The sequence below is a fragment of the Podarcis erhardii genome (assembly GCF_964252035.2).
Source record: "Podarcis erhardii genome assembly, chromosome: 7".
In the NCBI taxonomy this organism is placed as follows: Eukaryota; Metazoa; Chordata; class Lepidosauria; order Squamata; family Lacertidae; genus Podarcis; species Podarcis erhardii.
The window spans coordinates 54773189-54790150 of record NC_138511.1 but is presented as its reverse complement, the minus strand read 5'-3'; the positions used below and the strand labels follow the sequence as shown (position 1 = coordinate 54790150).

Below are 16962 nucleotides of genomic sequence, written 5' to 3'. Positions count from 1 at the left end.
GTCATGCAACCCACTGTTCTGAATAGTGCTTTTCATAGCGTAGGGAAGGGGGCACTGGGGATGAGTTTATGGAACCAAGGGGTCAGTGTATTTTTATCCGGTGAAATGCCCTGAGATCTTTGGGTGAAGAGCAGTATATGAATATAATAAACAAAAATAAATGAAACAAGAAATTTGGGAACCACTGCTCTAGAACAGTGTTTCCCAACCTTGTGCCTCCAGCTGTTTTTGGACTACAATTCCCATCATCCCTTGCCACTGGTCTTGCTAGTCAGGGATGATGGGAGTTGTAGTTCAAAAACAGCTGGAGGCACAAGGTTGGGAACCACTGCTCTAGAAGATAAGACCACCAACCATCCAGTGGAAGTGGCAGCGATCTCTGCTTAGATCCTAAGGGTATTTAGTGGGCCTTCTTCATAACATGTTCTACCTAGCTGCCAGTGTGAAGCTTTGTAACAATCACTTGTACTTCCTCTTGCTGTTTTGCTGGATAAAGAAAGAAGCACCTCTGGTTGCATCATTCTGTTTTGCTGTTCAGGAGACTTGAGTGCGTCTTGCGTGAGGCTCTTGTGGGCATAGTCCTGGTGAGAATCTGAGGGCAGCAAGAAGCAGGTCGTTCTCCAGGCCTTTTGTCATTTGATTACTTTGCCATTCTAAGCTTGTCACTGAATTCTGGGACACAGGCTGCACTTTTTGGAAAAGACCACTGGTGCCGCAGTGTTCATTCTGCACTTGAAGTAGTAGTTTACTGCAGTCCACAGCTGAATGTGGAAGAGGGTGGAGTTGGCTTCACTTGCCCAGTTGGAAATGGGCCTCTTGTGTTATTGGTAGCTGTGCTCTGTGGGTATGTCAAGGTTGTTGGAAGTTTTGGAAATCAGAGTTAAGATTCTCTCTGCAAACAAATGTTTTTCATTGAGTTTGAACAGGTGCCACAAATGTGCCTGCTTCTACAAAGACTAAGAAAGAGGGAGGAGTTGAGAGCATGATAGACAGGTGGAGAGGAAGGCACCAACTCAGCATAGTCAGTGCAGAGGACCAGGGAACTGCAGGGGGGCCACATGTCCCCCCCCCAAAAAAATGTTTTCCCCTGTACAGTGGTGCCTCGCAAGACGAAATTAATCCGTCCCGCGATTCTCTTCGTCTAGCGGTTTTTTCGTCTTGTGAAGCAAGCCCATTGATGGATTAGCGGATTAGCGCTATTAGCGGTCCAGCTGCTTTTAGCGATCAGCTGAGAGGCGGCTTATCAGCGGAACAGCTGATAAGCGGCTTAGCGGCTTAGGAAAGGGGGGGAAGCGGGGAAAAACCCGCGGGAACTCGCAAGATTTTTTCGCCTTGCGAAGCAACCCCATAGAGAAATTCGTTTAGCGAAGCGCCTCCAAAACGGAAAACCCTTTCGTCTAGCGGGTTTTCCGTCTTGCGAGGCGTTCGTCTTGTGGGGCACCACTGTATTGGCTTCTGAGATATAGCTGAATTTTGGCCCCTGCACAGCAGTTGAATACCTTTTATTTTACTTAAAAATAATAATAAAGCTGATAACTTGCACTGAATCCTATGCCAGGTGCTTTCAAGACAACCCACCTCTGCCCTTACAATTCACCCCAGTCAGGTTTTTTCAGATTTCTTGAGATTCCAATTTTTTTTGAAATACCACTAAGTCTTAGAAAGCTACTAACATATGGCAAAGCAGTATGTGTCAGCTGCAAACAGCCACTATCCATGGCTTTCAGAATCCCAGCAGCAGCAGCAGCAGCAGCAGCAGCAGCAGCAGCAGCAGCAGCAGCAGCCTATTGACATTCTCTTCCCCATTTGCATGGCCAGGGAATGCTCATCCTGAGGATTGCAGGGGGTCACGCTGGGCTCCCCCTGTTCTTAGAAGCTGGAAGTCTTTGGGTCTTGCATTGTTTTTAGATATTGGAGGACTGGATTTTTCTGTTTCGCTCAATGCACTTTGGCAGTGGGTTTCTCAGAGGATGGGAGAGGAGAAGGTGGCTTGTTGGGTTATAAACCAGTGGAATGGAAGCCACAGTATTCAAGTCCCTCTTGCATGATCAGTGAAGGCCACAGGGCAAGGGGAGCCAGAGCACAACATGGCTGCCTCTCAGTGCTGCTAATGGGGCAGAGTTGTAGCTCAGTGGGAGGGCATCTGCTTTGCCTGCAGAAGGTTTGCCTGATTCAATCCCCAACGGCATCTCCAGATAGGGCTAGGAAAGGCTCCTTGCCTGAAACCCTGGAGAGGTTCTGCCGGTCAGAGCATACAGTACTGAGCTAGATGGACTGAGGGCCTGATTCAGTATCAGGCAGCTTCCTGTGTACGATGCCACATTTATCTGTATGCCTGTGGTGCCCTAATCTTTCCCCTTCTCCTTTTGAAGGGTAGGTTTCTGTTGAACATGAAGCAAAATATTTGATGACGAGAGCAGTTGATGCCACATTTATCTGTATGCCTGTGGTGCCCTAATCTTTCCCCTTCTCCTTTTGAAGGGTAGGTTTCTGTTGAACATGAAGCAAAATATTTGATGACGAGAGCAGTTTGACAGTTGAGCTGATTTAGCTGAAGGGGAGTGGTGGGTTCTCCTGTGCTGGATGCCTTCAAGCAAGCAGGGGCTGGACAGCCATCTGTCTACCCGGGGTGCTCCAGATCTCTGGCTTTCCTGCATCAAGCTGTACTGGAGATTGGTGGGTGTGGGTGTGGGTAGACTGGGCTTCCAGGAACTCAACAAGGCTCCCTCCAGCTCTCAATGCATCTGAGCAAACTGCCTAAAACAGCAAGCCCAGGCTTTATTTTTTTAAAGTTAATAGATTGATTTGTTCAATAGATCAATAGATTCTTGCAGTACAGCAATAGGATTATTTACAAAATTAAGCTAATGTATGATACCACACTCTATCAATATGTTGAGGCATCTTGTGTCTGTGTGGGAGACCCTTTGGTTGGGCAAATGTCCAATTATTTTACTCATTTATGTATTAATTCACGGATCTCCTTTTCCATTCATCACAAGGCAATGTACTTTCCTTGTGGCTCCAAGAGCTTTGCAAAGTGCTTTAGGTGGCCCTGTGCACAAAGTGACTTCCTCTCCCTCTTTCCTACTCCCAAAGCTTGCATGATGTTTGTAAGGTAGAAAGCATTCTTGGCAGTGTTGAGATTATCTCAAGGTAATAATTGACTAGTTAAGCAATCTCTAAGTAGCCATTGCTGCAATTAAATCTTAATTGGTCTATCTGCGCTGGATAGGACCCCTCATTGCTGACATGTGGCTAAGCATAACTACTTGGGAAACAGCTGGTCCATTCTGTGGGGAGAAGGCATATTGGCCAAAGACCATTCATTTCAGAGATGGTAATGGCTCCTTTGGCGCTATTACCATCCCCGATAAATAAGAGGATGCTTTTGAAATATGCAGGGATCATCCGTGCTTGGTCTCAGTGCTCATTTTTAGTAATTGATTGACATTAAGCTTCACATCTGCAGCCTAATGGCTTCAGATTCTGAGAGTGGGAGGCAGGCTGCCTAGTTAGGTAGGTGGTCAAATTGAGCATGCCAGTGCTTGTGATGTGGAAGGCCCCCCCCCTACATCTACACTAGATGTAGATGCAGAAGTGGCATATATCTGCAGTATGGGGCAGGTGGCAACTCTGCTTTCAGAAGAACCAGAATGACAGGGAGTGATTTTTGCTTTTTTAAAAACCTTTGCATGGGGGGGGGGGTGTGAGTAGCTTTTCCGAGGGGTTTCTTGGGCGTTGGAGCAACTTGTAAAACCGAAGCCAGTCTGTTTCGATTTGATAGCTTCCTGCTAGAGATAGGCAAGCTCTCCTTGGCCTGGATTGAAAATGTTCAGAATTTTTCCAGGGCAGAAAAATGGGGGAAAGGAGAATAATTTCCCAACCTCCTTCATTTCCCCGCAGAGACACGGCCCCTCCCCTTTCCTCATAGCAGCAGCTGATTAGGTTAAACCAGACCCTGCTGGAGAACCCTAGGAAGAGGGACACATCCTGCTTTCAGGGTGGCCCACGTGTCCCTGAGAAAGAAGACCCGAAGCAAAGCAAAACGTTTCTCCTCTTTGTCTTTGCTGTTCCGGTGCCATCAGCAGCCTTAAATATGAAGACGGAGCTTCTGCGCCCAGTGGGCATTTGGCCAGTAGGGGAATGAATGCCCTTGGCGTGGGAGGCTGCACAGTCAGTGGTGTGCAGAAGGGAGCCACTTCAGAGTGCAGGTGCCTCTCTGGGAAGAGGGTGGCATTTTGGAACCACTGTGTTTGCCTTCCCCTGGGCTTCTTGTGGGTTTGCCTTCTTCCTGCCAAGTGGAGTCTTGTGACTGGAGGATGCATTCAGTTCATTACAGCCGGCTGTGATCTTAGCACTCCTCGCTCTTTCCTCCGGTCTGTTAGTCCCACACCTGGGAAGAAGGGGTTGGACACTCTGTTTTTGAAAACCCTGCTTAAGTTATTCACTTGGGTAGCTTAGTTATCAGTTTGTTTTGCCCCATGATGTCCAGGTCCAACTAGACAAAGGACATCCACCATTTCAGCATGGGGATTAATAGAAGGACCGTGACAGGAGCGAGTATTCTCAGTAACTATACTTTTAAACAAACCACACTTCCTTGAGCTTCAATGTCCTCGAGAAGTGTAGCTGTTCTAAAATTGAAAGCAGAAGTTTCCGGCCTCCTTCCAGGCACAATTGAGAAGTAGGAATACAGAAGCCTAAGACTTGCGATGTCTAGCTAATGTAGTATCAGGACAAAACAAATTCCTTCCAGTAGCACCTTAAAGACCAACTAAGTAGTTGGTCTTTAAGGTGCTACTGGAAGGAATTTGTTTTGTTTTGACTATGGCAGACCAACACGGCTACCTATCTGTAGTATCAGGAAACCATGGTCTCCTGTTACATCTGAAGTGAGCCATGGTTCTCTGTAGCAGAAGATGCTAATTGGCTGCCATTAAGTCAGTAATCAGTTGTGTGTACACTATTCACCCGATTCCCTATGCATTTCTGAACGCAGTGAAGATATCTGAAGGTGCCATCTGCCTTCAACACTACTCCTCCCTCTGTGGAAATCCTTAATAACATTTATTCACCTTTCTCATGCTGTGTAAAAGGAAGGTACAGCCTTATCACTGCATATTCCTCAAAATTGGATAAGCCTGTGAGCATTTGCTCTTGTTAGCCCTCCTGAAGCGTCTTCATCTATTGCGTTTCTAATGAAGAAATTGAATGGTTAGAAATAAGGAGCTTGAACTGCCTTGGAAATTAGGCCACAGCTGTCAGCCTGAAAGCAAAACATGCATCTCTGAGGAAGTTGCTGGCAGAATCCGCTGCTGATTAACCCCCTTTTAAACCGAGATGAAAAAACAAAAACAAAACTCCTGGTGCCTTGGAGCAAGCTGGAGAAAGCAGCCAGAGAGAGGCAGGGAATGGAACATGATGCCTCCTCCATAGAGCGAGGGCAGAGATCTTCCTTTCGCTGTGGGTCTTTGGAGCTTTGGTCCAGCTCAGCCTTCCCTAACCTGGTGCCCTCCAGAGGCTTTGGGCTACAACTCCCATCAGCCCCAGACAGCCCTGCTGTGTAGTCTTCCCTTAGCATGGCCTTGCTGGCTGGGGCTGATGGGAATTGCAGTCTAAAACCTCTGCAGTGTTTAATAAACACTTGGGGCAAAGTGTGTTTATTACAAAGTGACTTAAGTGTCACTGTCTCTGTGTTGTTCCACTCAAAGGTCAGCGAATCTGACCCCCTTGTTGGTACAGAAAATCTGTTGCCACAGCTTCCTTAATAGGTGCCCGTCCAGCCTTTGCCAAGAGGTCTGTAGTGAAGGAGAGGCTGCAACCACCTTCCAAGGTGGTTCCACTGCAGAAAAAGCTTGTGCCGTCGGCTTAAGTTTACTGGAGGTCCTTTTTCTTGTCCTTTGAACCCATTGATTGCGATGCTGCTCCCTGAAGCAACAGAAAACAAGTTCGAACTCGTTCTTCCATGTGGATTTAATTTTCAAATAGTCAATGCCTCAAGCTCATGTTTATATTTAATTTGTTTGCACAGGGTCAGATGCCATCTACATGGTACATTAAAGGTGTTCCCTGTAGACCCCTTGGAAGCAGTTTAAGTAGTGGCGTTCTTGCGATACAGTCCTTGCCTGCTGATTCGCTGCTATATCTGTCAATCCTGAGCCTTTGGGGAGTGGTGCGCAAGCCCATTTCACACACGCGCACCCCCCCCCCAGGGCTCACCGTTGGGCTCTGTGGGAGTCCTTGGCCATAAGAGCTCCGTCATGCTCCATGGCGTCTCTTGATCTCTCTGAGAGCAGAGATAAGCAGGAGTTTTGGGATGGCGTTTGCTGCAAGTGCCTCTTTGATGCTTGCTCTGTCATACTGGCAGAGGAAGGCTGCTGCAAAATACGGGTTGCGGAATTTTCCACCTTTTATTTTTTGTCATTTTGCATGCTCTGTTGGGAAGTTGGCTGTCTTAGTTCTGGGCAGTCAGGAGAGTTGTGCCAGGGGGTGTCCCTTTTAGCCAGGAGAAGCTGGGGCTTCTTACCCAGGCCCGGCAGAGCCTCACGTCACCAAACTCCACCATGAGGGTGCTGCTTTGATCCTCTTGTGTTTGCACTTTCCAAAAGGGTTCCCTCGCCGCTCAGCACCAGTTGCTGCTGCTGCATTGCTGCGGCCTGGACACAGATCTTCATGTGTAGCGGATGGGGGCAGTGGAGCTGGAGCGGCCATGTGGCAGCTGCTCAGTTTTTCAGCGATTCTCCTCTTGTTATAGGCTCGGCCAACATGCTTTTCTGTAGAGGCCTGGAGTCAGGCGTCAGAGTAGCTCTTTGGGGTGTGATCCTGTAACTCTGCAGAGAGCCCAGCAGGGTGGGTGAAATCTGGGCAATTGCAAGGACAGAGCCTCCCTCCAGAGTGTTTCCTTCCTGTTCATATTTTCCTGTGTGGCTTATGGTAGCCTTGAACACAATGGCTTGGGAGATGCTTGCTCACGCTCCCTTTCCCTCTGGCTCCACTATCTTTCCTCATCCTCCATGATTCCTTTCCTTAGTTCCCTGCTCTGGAGCTTTAATAAAGGCAGGGCTGGCAGGAGGGATAGTCACATCCTGTGGTTTCAGCAGGGGGAAAGGCAGTGTTAGGTTCATCTTCTGCGATTGCTTTGGTCCCTCCAGAGTGAGAAGGTTTACTAGAGGAAGGCAAGAACTTGTGGTATCTCTCCTGCTTTGTTGGTATTAGGGCATTCTAAAAATGCAACAAGGTTGTCCATGTGGAATTGTTTCTGCTCCCATACACTCTGCTTGAGCAAGGGGCAGTACCACAGGCCATATTTCAACAAGCCAGAAATAATGGCTGTGATCTCCACAGGATCTTGGGAATTGCACAGCAACCAGATTTCAGGAAAAGGCTGCGTCCTGTCCATGATGGAGTCAGGACTGCAGTCCCCCCCCCCATCTTTTCACATTTTGGCTCCTTATATGCCTGTTGCAGAAGCTCAGGCTTTATGTCCTGTGTCTGGTCATGCTAGGAGGCTTTCCTCTCTTTCAGCCACAACACACAGATGACCTGCATAGACACACACTCCTAGCTTGTTTTTCCTTTTGTCCTCCAGTCACTCACAAACACCAGCTCCTCCAACCATCTCATTCCTGTAGCAGCCATCTTGGTTTAGGGAAGAATCTCTGCCCAGACAAGTCATTTGTGCTCTTCCATTAATGATAATCCATTGATTTACAAAGAGACTTGAAAATGTATAACACAACAGGTTTTTTTCAGAATAGAAAGGGCAGACCCTCTGCTGTTCCTTTGAACGTCTGGCTGCAATTAAAAGGGCATGAAAGCCTCCTGCTGTATGCTCTACCTGTGCAAAAATGGCTACAAGCAACACAAAATTGATAAAAGAGAGGCATTTTAAGTAAACTGCCATTTTTCAACAGATTGAAAATCTGGATTTAATGGATCCTCCATGCTTGGTTAAATCTTCCGGATTTTATTAACACTTCGAACAGTGTGCCCTCTCTATGTTCTTCTCCGGCTTGTATAATTCCACAGCAAGCCAAACCTGCTTCTGCTCTTTCCTGCCTGTGGTCCTTGGAGTGTTATTGACTTTCAAGTGTGAATGGTTAATGGCCTTTGCCTTGCTCCTGCTCCTGCTCCTCATAGAGGGCTCTGTGTGCCTCGCTGCGCCTGAACGGCTGAGGGGTGCCTGGGGTGTGATTCTGCTTGGCCATCAAGCCCGTCTTTCAGCCGTGGCAGTCTCTTCCCTGGAGTCTCCAGATGCTTCACAGAAAGCTTTGGAGTTTAGTAACCTGGAAGCAGCAACTTCCCCTTGCACCTCTACGTAGCATGTTTTGCCCCGGCCGCATGGACACAAGGAGAAATGTGCAAATGCCAAACTCAGAGGTAGAACAGCTACCCGCAGATGTGGAAAACCAGATTCAGACCTTGAAACTACCCTATGAGGTTTGGGCAACCTTCCTCTTTCTGTTAGAGCATTTTCAGTCCTATCTAGCAAATGTTGCTTATGAAAGCCAAAGGTACCTCTGGGTGTGTCTGGACTCCGAGGGATCTTTGTCACCCTATTTCTGCTTCCCTGGATATCACAGATGGTGCAAAAGGGGCTCCATCTAGATCTGAGTGTGGGTTGCGGCCTTGCTGGTTACTAGGTCAGTGAGTAGAGCACACACTTTGCATGCAGAAGGTATCAGGTTCAGCCTCTGGCACCTACAACTAGGGCTTGAAAATGCTCCTGTATGAAGAGGTTACACAGTGTCTCCTCTAAATTGACCGTTCACTCTGATTTGTTTTGGTGGAGATTATACGAGTATGGGCATCCCTCTTGACCTGCTTGTGTGGAGGTTATACATTGACCATTTGTCTTACAATGTTTTAGTTTAAAAGGTCATTTTTTATTTTAAAAAATGAATTTGTTGCATCAGATCACTTTAATCCACTTTAACTGCACAAAACCAAATTTCCAGTGTGTTATTGAATCCGTTCTGCAAAATACTGGCAGTCTGAAGAGTCGCTGTCAGTCATTGTCAACCAGGGGAAGGGAACTTGCGGCTCTTCAGATGTTGTTGGACTCCATTTCCCATTAGCCTCAGCCAACTTGGCCAGCAATGATGGTAGTAGTAGTCCAACAACATCTGGAGGGCCACAGGTCCTGATCCCCTGGGTATAGACCATGCTCAGCTCAATGGACCAGCTGCCTGACTTGGTTTGGGCAGTTTCCTGTGTGACCTGCAGAGGAAAGTCTTGTGTGCTCTCAGCCCCTTAGAACAAGCTGTTTGAGCTGGCAAAGCACTATTGCAGCCTGCAAAGGCACATTTCAGACTGTGGGCACAGAGACTGCAGAGGTGTGAGACAAATGCCTGCTCTCGTCATCGCAACACAGTTTCCCATTTCAAAGCAAGCAAATCCATGGCAGGCTGAATGAGGGGGCTGGCCTGTAGCCAGGGAATGCAAATAATAAATAGCTGAATGGAAATCTGTGCAAATGTCTGTGTTTTGCCAGCTCCTATTGATAGAGAGGTTGTGTAGTGTGAGAGGCAGCAGCAGAGAGGCTCTCTCTTTTAGATTACTGTACCCACCTGCCCCCCCCCCGTGGCCTCTCCTCAAGCAGGTTGGAGCCTGAACATGGAGCCAGAATCCCTGAGACAGCACCTTGGAAAATTATCTCCTCATCAGGACCAGAACCTGCAAGGCCTTTTAGGCTTTTTTGACCCACTTAGGCAGAGAGGGGCACCCAGCTGACTTTTGCTATGCCTAGATCAGTTGTAGTATGTAATGTGTCCTTGGAGGTATTCCTGCCATTAGGCCTGAGTGATGGTACATCGTCTCGGACCGGTTTGAGGTCCAGAATGTGATGGCGTTTGGACCCGGCTATATATTGTGGGTGGGGCTGGCACCTTAACTCCCTTCTCCGGCCAAATGGGCAGGCTGCCTCCTTCCTCCCTGTGCTGGGCACTGGCAGGGGCAGGGGTGGCTTCACCCCAGTGCCTTGCAGGGCCGGTGCTCCTTCCTTTTCAACATCATGATATATCACTAAATTGCAATGTACACCTGGTGATATGTCACAATGTTGAAGGCCTTATATCGCCTACCCCTGCCTGCTGTGAACCCTTGTTGGTATGCCCTGCAGGATGGTGATGATGCCGCCGCCAACCTTGCACGCTTGGGGCTTGCACAGCAGATAGTGCCACCCGCTGGGGTTTGCTAGGGTGCCTCTCTGCAGCCTTTCCATTGCCCATGTGCCATAATCCCCCTCAAGCCGCTTGTGCCAAGGATGCCGGGAGGGAGGGAGGAGGGGATAGAGGCTGGCTTTTAATGAGATGGAATTCACCCGTCAGAAATGTATGTGCTCCGCATTTCCCACGTTACTGAGATGACATAAGGGAGTTTCCATGTGGAATGCTTCAGCTGTCGGTTGGGATCACAGAGGACGCCAGCTGCGGCATTGCCCCTGTTGGTTCCTGCTGTTCCTGTTCTCTCTCCTCACCCCTCTGCCCTCCACCTTCTGTGGAGAGCATCTATAAACTTCCCAGAGGTGCAGCAGGGCAGAAAAGAAGTTCTTGGTTTGAAACAAGAACACAGAATAAGTCTTCTTAGTAGCCTTCCCCCCTCTCACTGCCCCAAACCCAGATGCAGCATGGCTGTTGTTTCAGGGTAGTAACTAAAGAGCCTCAAAACGCTGAGTGTCGTCACTGTGAAGCATATGTGACAGGTGTGGGTGTGTGGCATGGAAAGAATTGCCTGTTGTGTCTCAGTGTGTAGAATCTTTGCATTCAATCTTGTATCGTTCGCTCGCCAGGGAGAGCAATGTTCTGTCTCCATCAAGGCCTTTTCAACCTCTTCTCCAGGACTGACATGTCAAAAAGCTACTTGGTGAGTGGGGGAAGGGGAGATTGGAAGAGGCCTTTCCCTCCTCTTCCTCTCCCTTTTCCTCCTTTCTTTTCACCTGGATGAGGGGGCCTTGAGTTGTCGCCCTTCCTTAGTGTTGTGCTTTGAGCAGTGGCCTTGGCAAGAAGGGGCATCTGGGTGGGCCTGGCTTTGTTCTTGTTGTCTTCACCCACCTAATTGAGAACCAGAATCTGAAATGAAGCCCAGGAAGTAGCCGAAAAGGGCAGCATCGATATGGCTGCAGCAGCCGCTGGTGTGCCGTCTGTGTGACATTCCTTTCATGCAAGCTCTTTTTCAGATTTCCCCAGGCCACAAAGAAACAAAATGAAAAGAAAACCCAAGCAACCTTGCCAGGCTAATCAAAAGTAGGCCTGCTAGTAGCCAGCCGTTTCCTTTTGGGCTCCTGCATGTGAGGAGTCAGGCATGAGCCAGTGAGATGTCAGGGCTTCTATTTCTGGAAAATGGCTCCTCCTTCCTCCTTTTTGGTCAAGGGAGCCAGACGTGTGTCTCTCTCTCTCTCTCTCTCTCTCTCTCTCTCTCTCTCTCTCTCTCTCTCTCCCCCCTCCCTGCTTGCTGCTGTAAAGTGTGTGTGTTTGGGGGCAGGCAGTCACTTCCCTCACTCTCTTCCTTCATACATCTCTTTCTTCCTGGCTGCTGCTCCTGCTTTTCCTAGAAAACTTTCCAGACTGTGTCTGCTTTTTATAGTATTGATCTTCACTCTTGATCTGCAAAACACAGAGCAGTTTTTTAAGGAACCCTGTGGATAAAAGTCACGCAAACCAGGTCAGAGTTCCCTCCCTTTCATTCTGGGAGAGGAGGGAGCTCTCCTTCTCTTGGTCAGGTTGGAAGACCACACCCAACCAGAACGTGATGCTGTCTCAAATACAAAGACTGTCCTCTAGGCTCCTAGAGCAGCAGGATTTACCATAAAGTAAATATTCCTCCCCACCAACAAGATTTTCTTGAATCCAAGTCCAGCATCAGAATCCACATACTGTTTATTTTGTTCAGAGACTCCAGTCACTGGCATGATGGTTTTAAGCCATGGATATATCTACCTCCTGACCCCTTAGCCTTCTTGCAGAGACTTGGAATGTCTCCTCAGAAGTATGGGAAAGGTCTGTGAAGATCTTCCTAATAGATTGTCTTGTGATAGAAAAAGTGTGTAGAATCCCCTTAAAATTACTGGGCCTGGCTGTCATTTTCAAAGTGGGTGAGTCTGCACTTTGCAGATGGCAAGTTGGGGCTGCATTTTGGAGTGGCACATCTTGCTCACAGAATTTCTGGCTTTATTGCCACCCCTTGCCCAGTTTGGTCAATAGATGCAACGTGTTAGGATTGCCCAGGTGGAGACCGTGGATGAGGTTTGTGACCCTGTCCTCTGCTGGGCCTCTAAAAAATTAATCAGGTGGCATCTCCTGCTGAGATCAAGAATCTTCAGCATGGGTTGTTAACAATCAGCATGCCGGCAAAGCAGGCAGGGCCATCAGAAAGCTGCTACCCCCTTCCTTCTGCTCTGTTGGAGATAGATCTGCTCCCTGATTTGATTGCCATTAAACATGTGCCTGGCCTCACCAGCAGGTTGACAGCGCTGCTATTTTGAGCCCCATTCCTGTTAGCGGGGAAGATGGGGCGGCTGTGTTTTCCTTCAGGAGAGTGTCGGATGCCCTCAGGCAGTATTTACAGATGCCACTTCTGATTATTTGATGGCAAAGTCTTTGGTCGGTGCAGGAGCGAAGAACAGCTTGTTATGGACCTGCAGAGGCCCTTCAATCCTCTCTGTAGAGTAAAGGGGAGATCCTCGCATCTGGCTCTGTGTGGAGTAGGGAGCAAAGAAGTGTCAGGAATTTGCACTTTCGTTCTAAAGTGGTGTTCACAAGGAGCACCTTTATTGTTCAGATTTATATGTTGCCAGACTAATCCTAATGGGGCCCTCAAGTTATGCACAACAAAAATGAAATAAAAGCAAGTCCACAGGTGCTTCAGATCCAGTCAGTAGCATATCAGAAGCGCAGATCAAAAATGCAAATCAGCTTGCCATTCAAAAAGCACGTTCTAGGTAGTGAATTCCACAGAATAGGGAAGCGTGCTGAGTGGGCACTTCTTGATCCAGAAGGCCTTGGTGGGTACTCAGAGAGCAGGACTTTTGTCTGGTGAGCTGTTAACGTATGGGAGGATCTGATCCCTCAAGAAACCTGGAGTTGGAACCTTTAGGGCTTTAATAGTTAGAGCAAGTCCATCAGTGTCAGGGTGATGGGCTTCTTCCAGCTGGCATCCGTTGAGAGCTGAAGTTTCCAGATATTCTTCAAAGCCAGCCCTGCACACAACGCATTAGAGTCCAAAGAAGAAGTTGCCAGAGGATGCATAAAACTGAGAAAAATAGGAAAGAGCACATTTGCAAAGCCACATCCAGCCACCAAGGCTGCCTAGAGGCACAGCTAAATCAAAGAGCATTTATCCCAACTGTTCATCTGGACCCCAGGCAGCCCTCCTCCTTGCCCCTAACCCCCATGCTTAGTAGAGTGCCCCCCCCCTTCCTACAGTTTCTCTTCTGGGTGGAGTTGGTTTGCCCTGTTTCGGCCCACGACAACTTTTCAGGGAAGCCAATGAAAAGGAGAAACAGAACGGTGTACCTTCTCAACACAACGTCAGCAAATTCTGGACTGATTTGCAGCAATGCTGTTTTTGACCTCACAGTTGCTAATGGAATTGCCTAGCGAACATGAGAAGAAAGGAGGCTGGCCTCTGAACTGGCCAGAGGAATAGCAACCATGAGCGGGTGGGCACAGGATGAGGAGGGCACCACCAGCCTGGCCTGGCTTACAACTCACCACTTAGTTCCAGCCAGTATCAGTCTGATCTTTCTCATGCTTTTCCCTCCACCCACACTCAGGTGCCCTGTGTTTTCAGTTTGTAAGCCTGAGAGCAGGGTCTGTGTTTTCAGAGACCCATCTTTATCTGAAAATGAGCTGAGAAATATATAATAAAATGGAGTTCAGGTAAGAATTGCCTCTCCATTCCAGAACGCATGGTCATCCCTGGGTAAGGTTTTTGTGCTTCATGCTCAGAGTCCAGCTCTGACTGGGGCCAGCCTATGCATTCCATCCCTTTGATGGGAGGGAGGAGATACATACGTGAGCCATGTATCTTGTTTTAGAATGTTCCACTGAACTGTGGCCTGTGCACACTTGCCACTGCGGCACAAGCAGAACGCTGCAGCTTTGGGTGACTTAAACATCTGAGCAAATACCGTATCTTCATTTCCTAGGGAATAGTTTCCCCAATCTCAAGAACATGCCCTAATCATGTTTGCTGGGTGTTGGTCTCGATAGGACTCGGAGCCCCATCAACACCTGCTCGCATTTCTCTCCAAGTCTCTCTGAGAGAGATTAAAGGGAGCTGCATATGCAAACCTTGGTGCTTGTGTTCTACAATCTCTTGCTGAATCACCCTCCTTCAGACTTGAAGCTGTTCCTGCAGTAAGAGCCCATTGGGTGCTGATTCTGAGAATCCCGCCCCTGCCTCCCAAGGAAGCAGCTGACAACAAGACTCTTGCAAGCTGCTGCTAGTGGAGTGGAACCCTCTGATGGCGATGGGGGCCTGGGAGGGGGCGAAGCCTTGCTTAGGGATGAGCTTGGAGAGGCAAAGCCCCCTTGAGTTGGCTCCCTTCCCAACTCTCTGGAGCTGTATCCCAAAGTTGGAGGCCTACTTTTTCAAAGCATGTCTCTGCAATTTAAATGGTCTTTGACAAGGAAATCTTAATGAGTGTCAATGCACTAGGGGAGCGGGGTGGGGGTGATTTCTCCAGAGTTTCTGTTTGGGACTGATTGAATGACTATTCTTGGACTTGAGCAGAGGCCTTGAAATGAATTATTATTCTGTGCTGGAAATAGATCAAAACCAGAGCTTAGAGCCTTTAGAAGGGCTGAAAGAGAAAATTGATCAAGTCTCCCTCGCCTGGGGTAACTCGGGTTGCCGTTTCCCATGTCCTTTGAATGCACAGAGCTGTGAAGCCAAGCTTGTTAAAGGAGGCAGCAGCGGTAGCGGCATTAGCACTGGGCTTTGTGTCAGGCGTCCTCAGGCAAACCCTACAGTGCCACCACCGCAGGCTTGGCAGGGAGAAAGAGGGAGCCCATAGAATCAAAACAAACACGGAGGGAAATCTGGCGCTCTGTTTCCAATGCAGAAGACCTTGGGGGTTCCTGGAGAGGTTAAGCAGAGCATTCCTGCTGCGACTCGCTGAGTCCCTGCGAAAAAGCTCCAGAAAGGGTCAGCAAGGCTGGGGCTGGGTGGGCTCTGAGCAGATATATTGGTAAGTCAGAACCACCAGCACATCCTTGCGAATTGGCGACAGGGTGCAACACAGGTGAACCTCTGCTGGCTTTCTGCTGTGAAAGCAGGGGCATCTCCCTCCCTGCACAAATAACTTTGCAATCACCTAGCACACCTTCCAGATATATCATTACTGCCACCACAGGGAGCCTTTACTGGAATTGTGGGGAATAAATATTTATTCAAATAAAAAAAATTGATAGAAGGGAAACGAAGGATGAAGATAATGCCACATGCAAGATTTGTTTGTTTGTTTGTTTGTTTGCATTTTCCTACCTTACACTTGCTTTGAACTCAAGGTCATTTGTGAAAGAACAAGGGTTTGACCTCAGCCCTCCACTCTGTCTGGAAAGCTTGAAATTGCTTGTGTTAATCCAGAACAGATTGGTCTGGGGTGAGGGTGGGGGCGCTGCCTGGTGTGTCCCAGAGATCGAGTTGGAAGGAAGAGAAACTAGGTGAGGCAGCTGTTGCTGCTGCTATGTGTGTGTGTGTGTGAATGGGTCCTGTAATAAAAAAGCTGCAATATGGAGCACTGCTCTCCTAGGATACTCCTTTTCTCTCTCTTCCATTCTGGTTTCCCCTTTCCAACAGGCAACCTAGTATTCCATGGCCTCTGAGTGGGCTTACATCATTGGGCTGTTGGGGGTTGTTCTTTCTCTTCTCCCCTAAGTGTTTTTTCTTCATAATATGTGCTATACCTTTGCAAGACCTAGGGATATTCTCCAGAGCATTTTAATTCCTCCTTTGTTCCTCAGTGACCCTGTTTGCTAAAACCCCATTGGCACTCACCAGCTGAGTTCGCTGTTAGAAGGAGTGATGGGGCTTCTTCCCTAAGGGGCAAGTTCAGTCTTGGCCTACTGGCGGAAATGGTGACAATGCTGATAGGAAGGAGAACACCTTTGTAAAGGCTTGGTGCAGAGGATGGGGCCAGGCACTTGTTGCATCCTAGATTCTCGCCCAAGATTATTCTCTTTGATATTTGGGGATTGTGGTGGTAGTATCCCTCCCACCCACCCACCCACCCACCCACCTCAGATTCACAGCAACCCCCTTTGTTGGTCAACTCCTAATCTCCATTTTTTGGTGCCATGCAGGCAACTCTGTCTTCTCCTGAATGCTGAGAACATCTTTCACTCGATGGCTGACATCCTGCTGCGGGAGGAAGACCTCAAGTTTGCCTCGACGATGGTCCACACCCTCAACACCATCCTCCTGACTTCTTCTGAGCTCTTCCAGCTGAGGAACCAACTCAAGGATCTGAAGACGGCGGTATGTTGCACCTGAGAAGATGTGTCTGTGACTGCTGGTCTGTGCAGCCTCTTTCTCCATCCACCCTTGAAGTGACTTGGGCACTGCATGCTGGAGCTCAGGCGGCCATCAACACACCCACACACCCACCCTGTTTTTTAAAGCTGTCCAGGTTGGTTGTCGCCACTGTCTCTCACAGTGAAATCAGAACATGAGAAGAGGATCCGCTTTCCCCCTTCCTTTCCTTCCTGGCATCAGCTGGCCATATGCAATTTTCAGCTGTTTTCTGCTACCAGCAGGACAGAAAACATAAATTTAACAAAGCCCCCGGGGGCGGGGGGGGGGGGCAGGCTGTGAATGCCGGATTATGTGCTTGTGTCGCCATCTACCATGGTGGACCATCACATGGTGGTCCTGCTGTGCTTGGCAGTGCTGAAGCCCTGCCACCAGGACATCTGGCTCTGCGTTGTTGCAGGAGGTGACCCCTCGTCCCACCTTGCT

The 16962-nt window shown here is 48.6% G+C and overlaps 1 protein-coding gene across 1 annotated transcript in view; it reads left to right on the top strand.

Annotated features, from left to right (window-relative positions):
* The window catches only part of VAC14 (VAC14 component of PIKFYVE complex), a 72496-nt gene that overhangs the window by 40790 nt on the left and 14744 nt on the right, over positions 1–16962 (top strand). Inside the window, exon 15 of the mRNA XM_081872301.1 lies at positions 16308–16482. Within this exon, the coding sequence (XP_081728427.1) occupies positions 16308–16482 (175 nt within the window). The remainder of the gene's footprint in view (positions 1–16307; positions 16483–16962) is intronic.